The 14,945-nt window shown below is 43.4% G+C and overlaps 1 protein-coding gene and 1 long non-coding RNA gene across 3 annotated transcripts in view; both read right to left on the bottom strand.

Moving 5' to 3' along the window:
* The window catches only part of LOC310677770, a 204,218-nt gene that overhangs the window by 13,397 nt on the left and 175,876 nt on the right, over positions 1–14,945 (bottom strand). The window lies entirely within an intron of this gene.
* The window catches only part of ETV6 (ETS variant transcription factor 6), a 144,182-nt gene that overhangs the window by 13,397 nt on the left and 115,840 nt on the right, over positions 1–14,945 (bottom strand). For both annotated transcript variants that reach the window (XM_083440857.1, XM_083440856.1), the window contains exons 3-5: positions 12,216–12,380; positions 10,412–10,546; positions 2,853–3,398 (exon numbers count right to left, since the gene is read on the bottom strand). In XM_083440857.1, the coding sequence (XP_083296983.1) occupies positions 2,853–3,398; positions 10,412–10,546; positions 12,216–12,380 (846 nt within the window). The remainder of the gene's footprint in view (positions 1–2,852; positions 3,399–10,411; positions 10,547–12,215; positions 12,381–14,945) is intronic.

Here is a 14,945-nt window from a genome sequence, read left to right as displayed (position 1 = left end):
TACAATCTCTCCAATGCAGTGGGAGATCTGCTCAGCGGTCCTTGCGCTCTGGGGCAAGTTCCCATTTCCCCATTCGAAACAAGGATTGTTCCATGATCCCTTGTCCGTAGTGGGCCCCCTGCTGCTCTGGGAATGTTGGAAGGAGCCCTGTTATCCCAGTCACTGACTCACGGTTCAGACTAATGGGACTGTTCTCCTGAGTTCTTACACTTGTGTCAATGGGTGCTATGCAAGTACAAGTAGACACAATAAGGGCCTGCATAAATCCTCATCCCACTAGTACAGACCCCGTGCACATCCAGTCACATTGGGCCAGTTCTCGCCTTCCACTGAAGACATGGCAGTCAAGCGATGGCAACAGCTGCTATAAACACTCCCCACTTCCATGCATTTATTCAATATATGGAATGGATAGTGAAAGAGAGCTAATGTTCCAAGCTGAAATATTTAGTATTTAGGTGAATTACCATATTTTTCTGTGTATAACACCATAATTTTTTTGCTTTAAAAAATTTGGCAAAAATTGGGGGTCGTCCTATACATGGATAGTAAATGCAGAGGGAGGAGTGCATGTGACCTGTGGCGGCAAGTGGGCAGGCGATTGCTGTTGGCGAGTGGATGTGTGACTGGTGGCTGTGGCAAGCGTGCATGCAGGTGATTGGCAGCGAGCGGGTGGGTGGTTGGGTGATCGGTGGCAAGTGACTGGCAGTGGCGACCTCCCCCACAAAAACTCAACAACGGAAGGGCAATCTCCCCCCCCCCAATAAATATTGATTTCTTAATTTGGGGTTCAAAAATTAGAGGTAGTCTTATTCATGGAAAAATACGGTAATACACACAAATGAGCAACAGTCTTTCCCCCCCTTTTAAATCTGCTACAAGCCTACAAATGTGCTGAAGAATCTCTCTCTGGCTCAAGGATTTTAACAGGCCTAGTAAACTTCACTCATCTGGAAGTCAGCCTTGAAAGGAAAGTATCACAGACCTCATTTCTGGTAAAAACTGGTATGGAGATCTACAGTCATACCTTGCTTCTTGAATGGAATCTGTTCCGGAAGTCTGTTCGACTTCCAAAAACGTTAAAAAACCAAGGTGCAGCTTCCGATTGGCTGCAGGAGCTTCCTGCACTCCAGCGGAAGCCGTGTTGGACATTCGGCTTCCAAAAAACATTCGCAAATTGGAACACTTACTTCCGGGTTTGTGGCGTTCAGGAGCCAAAACATTTCAGTCATAAGGCGTTTTAAACCAAGGTACAACTGTAGCAGTTTTGACAGCTTAGTCCCAAAACAGCCACCATTTAATTCTCAACATTGAGCTCAAGAGAGAAACAAGCAAGCAAGCAAGCAAGCAAACAAACAAACAAACAAACAAACCCAAAACAGCCAGTAGTCAGCAAAGCTGTTTTTGCAATAGCTGCAAGCATTGCAACCCCTTGGAGGTATAAGACTCTGGATTTCTCTAGTCTGGAGGCTCTTTCTAGTGAATAGGTGCACTGCCCTCTCACGCTTCCTTTGAAGAGGGAGGGAGTTTCAAGGAAGAGCAGATTATTCGACAGCCTGTCACATTTTTGTTGTTGCTGCTGTAATGCTTCAAGGAAGGAATAGCAATTCAGTAAGGACACAACATTATTGAATGCCAATTGGGAAGGCCTGTTTGTTTGATTTGTTTTTGAGTTACTGCTAAGAGCTGCTTGCTTCCATAAAAAACTTTTCACACAAACTGTGCAACGTGGTAACTACCAGCTCAGGAGATGTTGCTGCTGCTTCCATGAACCCAAAAATACAGACTGTTCAGTTCAGAGATGGAAATGGGCAATTACCTACCAGTTGTTGAATTTCTGCTAGGGTTGCCATATTTCAATAAAGTTCAGTAAGTGACAACAGGGGTTCTCATACATCCAGATTTTCCCAGACATTTTGCCGATTTCTGCCTGGGCACTGCTTCCGATAGCAGAATTCAGTGTATGTTCAGGAAACCCCAGATGTGTGGCAACCCTAATTTCTACCTTACATACACTGCTCACACAAGTAGACTGCTGATGTGAGCAGCTATCTGTGGAAGTGAGCAACTGCTTGATTAAACTGAGTCTGACTCTCAGATTCATGAAGCAGGTGGTCACAACCCTACCGACTGAGCTTCACATTATAATAAATGCAGAATGGCCCGTTTAAAGCAGCAGGCCTGCATTGTACCATGTATAACTGTCACAGACAGGGAAGGAAAACCTGTGGGCAGGACATTTTTTATTGTTTCACAGTGCTTACTAATGTTTAGGTAAATCGTAAAGAAGATTAATAATAACTTATTAGAACCCCTTTATGTTTGCACTGGCAGAAGAGAAATTAAGATCCCTCCTTCCCAGAGCCAATCCAAGCAAATAAGGAATGTGAATCTCTGTTAAATTTAATACAATAGAATTAAGCATCCTTTTACTGGAATCCTTCAAACTTAACAGCAGTTAGATTGACCTGGGCCATGCTCATTCATTTAACCTGTTGCAGTATTAATTTGTTTGCTGGGAAACCATGACATGTAATAATACATAAAAAGAATGTATTTTGAGGAAAGATGTTCATGGGAAAATGCAAGGAAGATTAATCAGGAGCTGGTGGTCGTTACTTTGTCAGAAAGACCATCCATAATTTTTGGGATTTGGGTTCTAAGAACAAGATGATGGCAGATCACCATAAAGTAAATACCTTTATTTACCCATTTGCTTCTCTAGTACCTTCAACCTACGGACTTCTGTTTGTCTTCAAATGAAATTAACAAATTTCCCAAGCATCAGCCCTTGGGAAAACGTATGGTGGATACCAAAGAAACATACATGACCTGGAAGATATCATACTAACCTGCTATCCTTCCAATTGGCATGGCATGCTCTTCGGGTGGAGAGACGGAGACCATGATGTGATTCATGTATGCTAATTCTTCCCGATGGGACAGGTTGATGGGTTTCACCTCTCTGTGCATCCCATCTTCAGACAACCTGGAGGCTTTGAAATCCACAGAGTGTCTGGGGTTCAGGATCAAGGGGTGCATGATGGGGCTGGGCATCAGCTGAATCACCCTTGTGTTTTCCTGGCGGGGACTGGAAGGCTTCTGAAGCACTTCGGAAGGGGTTGGGCAGTGGTTATTCTCAATAGGGGACACTGAGAGAGGGTAAGACTCTTGGCTATTGTTCTCCTGGTGGTGCCTCATTCCTGAGAGCCGATCAGCTGGTGAGAGGCGACGGATAGTGTTCTCCAATGGGGATTTCAATGACCGCTGCTCAGGTTCTGGTGAAGGCCTGTGGTTGGCACTAATGGGGGATCTAGAGCGATGCAATAATTCAATGGTAGGCGGGTTGTGATGCATTGTGTCAGCTGATTGTCTTGAAGGTCTCTGGACAAAGTTGTCTATATAGCAAAAGAAAAAGAAAGAAAAAAGTTGTGTATTCTGCGCAGGAATGGCCAACTGGGAGCTCATAGGTAACACACAGGGCTTTTTTTCAGCCTGAGCTCACTGGAACTCAGTTCTGGCACCTCTCAGGTGGGCGCCATTGCCATTATAAGCGAACAAGGGAGGCATTCATGGTAAGCTCTGGCACCTCTTTTTCCTGAAAAATAGCACTGGTGACACATAACTTAAGAGGCAATTTTAACTGGATCCTTTGGTTACAGCCAAATACTAACTAAGGTGGAGTAAAGACCTGCCCATATTTGTTCTCTCAAGGACAAAAACATTGTTTTGAAAAGATGAGACAAATATATTCATACCATGACAGGCTTTAAGATAGAGCATATGGACTGTGTTTACTCCCCATAAAAATGTTAAAATTCTATGCCAAGAAAAGCTGTCTTATATGACTTGCAACCATGATGCAAATTGTATCACATTTTGCATCAACTATTCTGCAAAATTTACCCTGGTTTTGCTAGACCTGTGGAGACAAGAACACTGGTGTCCTGTCTCCAAACCCTGAAAGGACTGTTCTCTCAGGCTTCTGAGATGTCAGCAGTGTAGGTAGAAGATCTGGAAACTTGCTTTTAAAAAAAAGAAAATGAAAGAAAGTGAAGACTCTCAGAAAGGAGAGTCCACTGTTCCATACTTTTTGTGGTCCTCTGCAATTATGGCATACACTATACACTTAGGATAAAGTTAGGTTGTTCAGTAAAAATTTATTTCTGTTATACACCCCCAGAACATTGTGGCTATCATCCAATTAATTTTGATTAAAAACAGATCCATTTATTTCAGTTAAGCATATGCTTAAATGCTTCCCATTAAAATTAATGGAATTTAAAAGTAATTAATATTGAATGAATATTGTCAGTAAAATTACAAAATAAATGGCTGTGAAAGTTTAAAAAAACTTAATTAAAAAATAACACATCCTTTTTAAAAATGTTTGCTCTAAAACACCTGCAATTCCAGATCCCTGAAGCACCACCCAAAAGATGCTATGTACTGTCCATACACAGCACTAGCACGAGATTTGCCAGTAGTGAAAATTGCATGATGTCTTGATGTGGAAAGTACACTGTTAAAACCATTTATTTAAGCCTTGCTCCATGTTCATCACTTAATAGAAATAATAAAAAATGTACAAAGCAAACATATGGCTACATATATATCCAAAAATCTGGGGGGGGGGGGGGGAACGACACATTCTTAATGGAGCTAAAACAATTTTCAGCCTTTCATGGCACTCCAAATCTGCCACACCTTGAGGTACGCATCTAGATTAGGTTGTTGTATTTGCTCCTTCTCTTCCTCCGTCTGTGGCTACCACTGTTGTCTTAAAGGGTCAGCTCAAAAAGAACAGAGTGGTGCCTTGCTTCTAAAATACAATTGCCATGAGGTGCAAGCAAAAGGCCTCTTTGAAGCCCTGTGAACTCGGCTCCCAAAGTTCTGCTTCCCCCGCACAAGCTCTGTGACCTTAGGCTGACTCCAGGCCCACTCATCAGGCTGTCCACCTCCCAATGGATCTTGCCAGCAACCACCAATTTCCTTGTTACTGCCCAGGAGGAAGCGACATTGGTGTGGATTTTATGATTCACACGCTCCAAATCATAAACAAGAAAGGTCTGTCTTTGTCTGACTACTCAGGTCAGTAATAACGAAATGGGCACAAGGAAGTGAAACTTCAGAGCCGGGCCATGCCCTGTCTGCGGTGACTGAACAACAATGTCTTAAAACTGGACTTGCAAAGAAATAACCCTTTAAGCATATTTCAGAGCCATGTGTGCCACCAGATTACCTAGTTGATGTGAACACAGGAAGTCATGATTTTTGTCCAAGGAGGAGTCGGGTGCAGCCGACAGAGTGGGGGGCTTGAACTGCAAAGTTCCAACCCTGAAGCCCATTGGGTGTCTTTGGGTACTGCTTCTCTGCCTAGACTACCAGACAGGGTGGCTATGAGGGTGAAATGGGAAGCTCCTTTGAGTCCTTAGGGAAATAGTAGGCATATAAATGAGTTGAAAAAACAAAAACAAACAAACCCCCAAATGATGTTGTAATGTGTAGAGTACAGCTGGGCATATAGTTCGCTGGATCTCATTAAGATTTCTAGAAATCTCAATTAAAAAAAAAGTTTCTAGTTCACATGGCTACACAGATACGCTCAGAAAAGCAGCAGAATTAGGATGAAAGAAAATGTCTGTAGAGTGGAACCTCAGGTTACAGACACTTCAGGTTACGTGATTTGGGTTGCACACCGCGTCGAACCCGGAAGTAACAGATCAGGTTACTTCCGGGTTTCGGCGCTCGCACATGCACAGAAGCACAACATCACGCTTTGCGCATGTGCAGAAGTACCAAATCACAACCTAGGCGTGTGCAGACACGGCGTTGAGGGTTGCAAACGTGCCTCCCGCACAGATCATGTTTGCAACCCGAGGTTCCACTGTAGTTGTATGAACATACAGAACTCAATGTGAATTATTTTTGAGAATTATTTCTGGGTGGGGTTATAGGCTTGCATTGTGTTTCTCTCTCTCTTTCTGTATCTGAGTTAAGTTTTTTGCATGTCAAGGTCACAATAACCAAGTAAGAAACATTTCACCATATGCAGTATACACGTTCACCCACTACACGCTATTTGCCATATGCATGGAAATAAATGCAAAATATTGATTGATAGGACATCACTTCAATTGATCTCACATCTCCTTAAAACTCTGCCCTTCTGTCAGGAAATGATAGTAAAGTGATGGCAAGATAGGGTTCTCTGATGTGCTCTCATAAGGAAGGTATGAGCAGCATCAGAGGAAAAGGTGGTTCACACATCAACTTCTGGAAGGCATTGGATTTTTGCCAAATAAATGATCAGGCTCTGCAATGAAGTTGGTGCCATCTAGAAGGCTTCCCAGGGCTCATGGAGCCCATTCGCTCAGACACTGCACATTGCATGATAAGCCATGGTCATTTGACACAATTCCTGCATGCAGTCCAATATAACATTAACATTAAACATACATAACATTAAACAGACATAACATTAAACATTTACACCTTTAAGGCAATGCAAAGATTACATTTGAAAAGAATGTGTTTCTTTTTCTGCATTAAAAAAGATCTGAATTAGGGAAGACACAGCCTGTGTGTTGCCATCCTCAGTGACACTTGGCAGGAGTGCCAGGGAGGGCCCTGTGAACTGCCGGTTATCAGCCAAAGTGTCCATTGAAAACATGGCTGTGCACCACAGAAATGGAACAGCCTGTGGTCTGTAGGGTCTGCGTAACAGCCTAGGAACTATTTTATCCTCAGTTAAAACTGGAGACCCTCTTCCATCATAAGCCTAAAATGTATTTTTAAACGCACATGAAAGAGCTATCATCATGATTTATTAAATTTATCTACTGCCCTTTATCCAAGGATCACAAGGCGGTTTATTACATAAAAACACAAAAAGACACACATGACATAGCAACCGACCAAAACAATACCCCTTCCAGTTAACCCTTCATCTGCAGAAGAGCCCACTTTCTGTATTTCTGCATTGAATCCCTAATCAGAAGTGCCCCTCCTGACTGGAAAAATTGCAACAGGACATCTCCTTTAAGGGCAAGTAATTTGTCTTCATATTAGGTGTGGCTGGCTCACTGGATCCTTCCAGATACAGAAATTATTCCCCCATCCTCACTGAGGCTGATTGGAAGGAGACAGGACCAGAACAGTAAATTGTGCAGAGATGCAGCCAGCAGTCTCCTTTGTAGGTGGGCTTTTGGGGCTGTTTGGACATAATGGCAAACCATGCCTAGGAATCAGAAGCACAAAACCCTTGAGGTTTTTCAGCAATTTAGTTCTTGCAGGGCTCCAACAGTTCTTTTCTCCTACACAACACTCAGGAGAGGAAACAGAAACCATACTCAAGACTGAATTGTAAAGATCGCCCGGAGAATGCTTGCCAGGCCCTTTCCCTCATATGGCCATTCAAAGTGAGCTGGTTGGAGCAGATACATACCCCAGAACCCAATGAACCACAAACCCAACAGGCAGTGCAGGGCTATATTTAGCTGTGTGAGTTCTTCCACCAACAGGAAAGAGGCAGCACAAGTGACTCAAAGTACACAAGAAGCCCTCATTACCTGCCTGTGAAGTCTTGGCACAAAGGGCTTCCCTCACTGCCCAGAGTCTGTGGCTGGAAGTAATCCATAATTAAAACAAAATGCTCCTCCTCGGCTTTTAATTTCTACCAAGAGGTGCCTTTTTTAAAAAAATGTATATGCGAAAGCTTTATTTTAGTGGTTGGAAGCAAAATTGAGGGGAAAGGAGCAAAGAGCCAAATTATTCACCAAGCACTTGGAGAATACAATAAAACAAGGGTAGAGTATGGCTATAAGGGACTGGAGGTGAAAAAGACCCCAGACTCCACTGAAGCGGAAGGTGCCATGGCACACCTGATGCTGCAGAACTAGCCAGCACCTCTTGGTCTTGGCATTCCTATCTGACATCACACACTTAGAACAAAAACCAGTCTTCCTTCTTATGGGTTGTGTCCATAGAAGAAGCTGAACAATGTGCAGTCCTTGAAATCCAGCCACCACATGTTTTGTGCAGAGCAGTGGTGGGGAACCTGTGGCTTATGGGAACCACATTTGGCCTGTGAGACTATGTTGGCTAAGCTGTGCCCAAATATGACATCAGGCATGGAGAAGGTAAAGACACAACTGGGCTGAGTTTGTGGGATGCCTACAAGTCTTCTGCAAAGTGTTCTGCACTTGACATTGCAAACTCCAATGACAGGTGCCTATGGTCAGGTGTCCATCAAAGGTGACAGGCTTCTGTCCACATGTTGAAATCAGGCCCTGTGCACCTGGTCTTGCAAGCTCAGGTGATCATAAGGTCTTATGAAGCGTTGTGCATGGAGATACGCAATCTCAAAGATCATAGAATCATAGAATCATAGAGTTGGAAGAGACCACAAGGGTCATCGAGTCCAACCCCCTGCCAAGCAGGAAACACCATCAGAGCACTCCTGACATATGGTTGTCAAGCCTCTGCTTAAAGACCTCCAAAGAAGGAGACTCCACCACACTCCTTGGCAGCAAATTCCACTGTTGAACAGCTCTTACTGTCAGGAAGTTCTTCCTAATGTTTAGGTGGAATCTTCTTTCTTGTAATTTGTATCCATTGCTCCGTGTCCGCTTCTTGTGAAGTTGCCTGCACAGTACTTTGCAAAACCAGACAATCTGTTGATTGTTGGTGCTTTTTGTCTTTGCCTGCATGGTTTGATCACAAACTGCATGAGCAAACAGTTACCAATGTCACTGTGATGCCAGGTAATTGGCTGCCAGTTCCAGTCCTGCATGTATCTCCGATGTAGCCCATACCCTGAAAGAGCAGGGAAGGGGATCAAGATACCAGCTGGTAAGAGAGCCTAAGGGGCATAGTAGCTGAAGTACTGAACTTAAACAAGGATGACCTGGCATCACAGTGACATCCTTCCTCAGAAATAGGGCTCTCTTGGGGAGCTTGATCCAGAGTTATTGTGAGGATACAATTCAGAAAGGGGGAACCGTGTATGTCCATACCTTTGTAGGATAAAAAGTAATAAATAAGATGAGGCAGAGAGTTCCCTAATGAATACATCTTGGGATCAGCTGATCACCTCTTCTCTGAACAAGTGCAGGGTGTACTGTACAGGGCAGCAGTGGAGTGTCCAGCCTTTGTGGCACAGAAAGGAGCTCCAAGTTTTCAAGAACTAAGATGGCACAACTTAAAACACAATTTTGAACAACAGAACTTTGGAATAGTTAGTTAGAGAATCAAGCCTTATGGTTCCAATGCAATGTGGCTGTTTGTCATGACAATGCACCCCAAGAGCCTTGGGTTTGTGTCCTCCTCCTCCCACACAGAGATTTGCAACTTCTGTTCCTGGTTTCCAGCAAATCAGAGTGGATTACAATCTTGGCACAAAGGGAAATGTGAACCATGCAGTTTGGATGAAACAGCACAACTACATTTTGCTGAAAACCAGGAACAGGAGGTGGTCATTGTAATGCATGAGGGAAACAGGAAGCATGTGAGACGTACGTTTGTGCTTCCAATTCCAAAGTATGATTTGGCATTACGCCCCCAAAGCCCCCATGTTTCCAATTAAATTTTTAGACCATACATCTAGTTCACAAGATGCACTAGCCAGGCCTGTTGCGGGACTCAACATGAACTAAAAGGTGCCTTGAAATACACCTGAGGTTGTGCATTGCAGAGAAGGATGGATTGTGGTGGGCAAAATCTCTTCTGAATACAGTTGGTATCTTTGGGGAAATTTTTCCACCCTTAATGCTCATCTTATTACAGTTCTTCCCCAGTCCTGTTACCCCTGGTCCATTTTAACTGGAGCAACCAGGAACTGATTCTACAGAGTTCTGCATGCAGACCATGTGCTTTCCCACGGAGCAACGGGCCACTGCCCAAATGATGTTTTGCTTTCTTTAAATAGAAACTTCATGTGAAAGGAAACTGAAGCAAAGCGGACACCCAGGATAAAAGGCCAATTCACACATTATGTAGTGGTTGCCACATACACACTTGTGTTTGATGCAGGTGTTACCAGCCTGCCATTTCACATTATGTAAGTGAAGCAAATAGGTCTACTCTGTAGAGCTAAACACTCTTTTGACAACAGAGTTAGACTCAGGATCTGGCTGTACGCCTTCTTTGCATATTATGACAAAAATAAAATAAACTTACCGTTATTACTTCAAACTCTGGCCTTCTTTGGTTTCCTTAGTAACATATTTTCTAACGGTATGGAGCAATTCTGAGTTCATTTTTAGAGGAGTGCTCTAAATTTGTAGCCACAACCATGGTTATAATGTAAGGGTTCGTTTTCACGTCCCCCCAAGTATCCTATTTAATTCCACAGAAAGCCTACAGCTAACACTGGTTGTAAACAAACAAACAAAGAGATATTTGTTGCTACCTTCATCATGGTTTTGATGTAACATGATATCTGGCTGAGCATGGATAGAGTTCCCAGGATGGAAGAAAGGTGAAAACAGCACATGAGAATTCCTTTGCTTCAAGATATGCTGAAGAAGCTCGTATAGCACATCACCTAAAAGACAAACAGACCATGCAAGTGAATGAAAGATATATGGTTACTCTATGTTTGCGCCCCTTGGGACACCAACTACTCAGGATGAAATGTTTCCCCATACAAAAAAAATTTCTGCACCATAGAAAACTATTACCATATTTTTCGCCCCATAGGGCGCACCGGCCCATACGGCACACCTAGGTTTTTTTTTGGGGGGGGGGGAATAAAGAAAAAAATATTATTTCCCCCACAGGCGCGGGGCTGGGGGGGAAAACCCCGAGCTTCCCCCGACCCCAGCCCCCCAGAACAGGCTGCTATCTGCCCGAAGGCTTCGGGATGCAGGCAACTCCGCAAACCAGGTCGGGGAATAGCGGGATGGTGGCGCTCCGCCTCCCCGTTGTCCCCCGAGCTTGTGGGGCTTCCCAATATCTGCACGATGCTGTGCAGCGCGCCCCAGGCTTCGGGATGCAGGCAGCTCTCCGCAAGCCGTGGGAGCCTGGCGGGAACTCCCACAGGCTCCCAAGGCTTGCAGATAGCTTCCTGAAGCCTGGAGAGCGAGAGGGGTCAGTGCGTACCGACCCCTCTCGCTCTCCAGGCTTCAGCGAAAGCCTGCATTCGCCCCATAGGACACACACACATTTCCCCTTCATTTTTGGAGGGGGGAAAGTACGTCCTACAGGGCGAAAAATATGGTACATTAGAGCAAGGATACCATCTCCTAGGAGGCAAGCTCTTTTGACCTCCCCTGATATTTTTGGGAGGGGCTGCCCCCCCCCCAACATTCAAAGGGAGAGGAGGAGGCCAAATGGGGAGCTGAGCACAGCAGCACTTCAGGGCCCAACTCCTTCTCCTCCTCCCCCTGCCATGGAAGGAATGAGATGGTCAAAGCAGCTCCCTGCCAGTGACAGCGGAAACAGCAGGAGTCACCAGCCACTGAAGCCACACTGCGGCCACATTCAGCTCTGCCCCCGGCTCCTCCCAATGGCCTGACGTCACGCTCAGTGTCCCCCCTCCCCATTGCCACCTCTAAATTTGACAGAAGAACATCTTTCCATGACATCTAGCTTTTGAAATGCAGCTCTCATCTGTGAGAAGGCTAGAGCCCTTCAACAGCCTGGGACCGGGGTACTTGAAGGACCACCTTCACCTGCACAAACCTGCCCAGGACTGCAAGACTGATTGCAGGCCCCACTGCTTCCACTGCTCTCAGAATTTACTTCAGCCCCCTTGCCCTTATTCCCAGTGGTGTGGTTGCTATGTCCCAAGAGACACAAAACAAATACCCAAAGAGGGCTTTTGTGTACCAGTCCTACGCAATTTGATAGGCCAAATCCTGGCTAAGTGTGAATGACCTAGTGTGCGGGTACTCACAGCAAAATGCACAGGGGCTTCACTCCTGCCATGCTCCTGTTGTGCTATCCATACCTAAGTCCTGTTTCGGTTTAGCATTAAGTTCAAATCTCACTCTAGACAAACCACAAGCACTAAACCAAGGCTTGGATATAGCGAAGTCAAGCCATGGCTTAGTTCTGGGTGCCACAACATTAGCAAGCCCAGAGCAGGAACAAAGCAGCTGCGATTTGTGTTAAGAATACCCACATGCTTTCTCGTTCATGCTTACCCATACTTTCGCTTAGCACTACATATGAATGAGGCCACATTTCCTTCCTTTTTTCTTAGTACTCACCCGAATGTGGAGACCTGTATCGAAAATCCTCTTTGGTTAAAAGCAAGAGCGCTTTGCCATTCATCTCAAAAGTGTTGCTGTCAATGGGTCTTAATGAGAACTCCTTTTCAGCCCACTTCAGCCAATGGGCTACATCATCTCTGCTCCAGTAAATGGGCTGCAAGCCTATAGAAATGATTGAATAATCATACACTGAAAAACTGAAACCAAAATAAAAATATTCCACAAAATACAAGGGAGAATCTGACGCAGGGATTTCACTATTTACTGAGCATCATGTTATGGGGTTACACATATCCCCAGTGCTTTTCTTCTGGGGGGACGCATACCCCTAAACCTTTTGTAAATCTTTGTACTTTTGTCCATTTACTGTATTTATTTTTCCCAATTTGAACTATAAAATGGTGATTTTCTTGAATCAAAGTAAGAGCACCCCTAAACATAGAATCATAGAATCATAGAATCCTAGAGTTGGAAGAGACCACAAGGGCCGTCGAGTCCAACCCCCTGCCAAGCAGGAAACACCATCAGAGCACTCCTGACATATGGTTGTCAAGCCTCTGCTTAAAGACCTCCAAAGAAGGAGACTCCACCACACTCCTTGGCAGCAAATTCCACTGTCGAACAGCTCTTACTGTCAGGAAGTTCTTCCTAATGTTTAGGAAACATTTAGGAAAAAACCTTTTTTTTTTTAAAGAAAAAAAGCACTGCGTATCCCTAACCTGGGCATCTGTATCACATTTTGTGCCTTCTATGATGGTACAGAAAATATCTTTTCAAGAAAAGAAGAACGCTTCCCCTCCACCCACAACGGCCCAGAAGAAAATAAGAAAAGACCTGCAGCATCAGATTGAAGGCCTCCCTAGCCCGGCATTCGGTTTCCCGCAGTGGGGAGCCCCACAAGCAGGACACCAGTGCAGTACCACTCTTACCCCAGGAATCCATGGGGACCCCTAAAGCTTTTAAATCATGAATGAAAAATCAAAACACTATGGAAAACCGTAGTACATACTGGAATTACAGTATGGGATAAACATAAGAGTATATCCAGTGCTTTTTTTCTGGGGGGACACAGGGGTACGCATACCCCTAAACAGTTTGTGAATCTAAGTTTGGCCTCATTTCAATATGAGTAGGAAAATGAGAGTACCCCTAAACATTCTTTTTAGAAAAAAGTACTGAGTATATCAGATATGTTGGAAGCGAGATATGCTCTGTGTTTATCCCATGTTTTAAGTTCAATATTTAAAACATGGGATAAACACAGAGCATATTCTGATTCTTTTGACCATCCATAATACATTTAAAATATCTGCTTCAAAATAAAATTCAAAATCAGGACTCCGCAGTCCTCCCTTCCAGTGATTCCCTCTCACTATAACTTTTGATATGCTTACCTTTTTCCCTAAGTTGATATTATTTTCCTTTACCATTTGTGATGTAAAAACATGGGAATGTTATGCAGAAAACACGTTATTCTTGTTAAAACATTTATCTTAATTAGGCTTATTGCCCCACAAACATTTTTCCAGAATTTTGGATCTTGTTGGATCTGTTATGCCAGATCTATCTAATCTAATTTAGATCTAATTATCTTTGAATAGTTCTGTTAGGTAATCTGTGATTTTGAGACCCAGATATTTTACTCTACTACACCAGCTAAATTCTTTTATGCGACTCTCATATTCAATCTCATCATAATATACATTTGCTGGTAATAATTCATGTTTTGTTATAATGATTTTTAATTCAGCCACTTATGCTCCTGTTTCATTTTCCCAATTTATTTTGGCTGATTCTGTGTAGTGAAATGAAAAAACTCCCATATCATCACAGTGAAAGCTGATTTTATGTTCTACTTCTGCTATTCTTATGCCTTTTATTGTCTTACTTTGTCTTATCAATTGCACTAGAGATGCCTCTGACAGCAGGCAGCCTTGTCTTACCACTCTGCTAGGATATAACATTGGGAAACCTCAGTCATTAAATATCACCCCAACCATATTTCTATATCTATCAGCTTACAGAAATATATATATACATATATTTAAACATCTGCATTGAAAGCATTGAAAGCTAAAAAAATACATAATTATATGTGCACTAAATATGGTGAGATGTAAATAAAAGAAAGAAAAAGAAAAAGAGAAACAGAACCGGTGTACAAGGAAAAACAAAGGGGGGAGAGGGAAAACCCCAAAACTGTATACAGTGGTACCTCAGGTTAAGTACTTAATTCGTTCTGGAGGTCCGTTCTTAACCTGAAACTGTTCTTAACCTGAAGCACCACTTTAGCTAATGGGGCCTCCAGCTGCCGCCGTGCCGCCGGAGCACGATTTCAGTTCTCGTCCTGAAGCAAAGTTCTTAACCCGAGGTACTATTTCTGGGTTAGCAGAGTCTGTAACCTGAGGTACCACTGTATTTTACAAGGTTGTTATTGTACTTCACCAGATCTTAACCTATTACAGTATTTGTAAGAATGGATTCAAAATATCATTGAATTTGTCCATGGCAAGTCTGTGTTTATATGCAAGTTGTTCAAATGTTGCAAATTTGTGTAAGTCCCCAATCCAATCATAGAAGGGAGCTGCATTTTTATTTTTCTACTAATTCATCAGTATCAGTCTTTTTGCTTTAGTCAAGGGCAGGGAGAGTCCACTCGTGTTGTCCTTTTGTAAGGTTCCATGTGCTGGGTATATAATTCAAGAGGATATTTTGCTCTGTAAATGT

This window comes from Podarcis tiliguerta (genome assembly GCF_965153285.1).
Source record: "Podarcis tiliguerta genome assembly, chromosome: 5".
In the NCBI taxonomy this organism is placed as follows: domain Eukaryota; kingdom Metazoa; phylum Chordata; class Lepidosauria; order Squamata; family Lacertidae; genus Podarcis; species Podarcis tiliguerta.
Note: the sequence above shows the minus strand (reverse complement) of the source record. Positions and strands in the feature narration are given on the sequence as shown.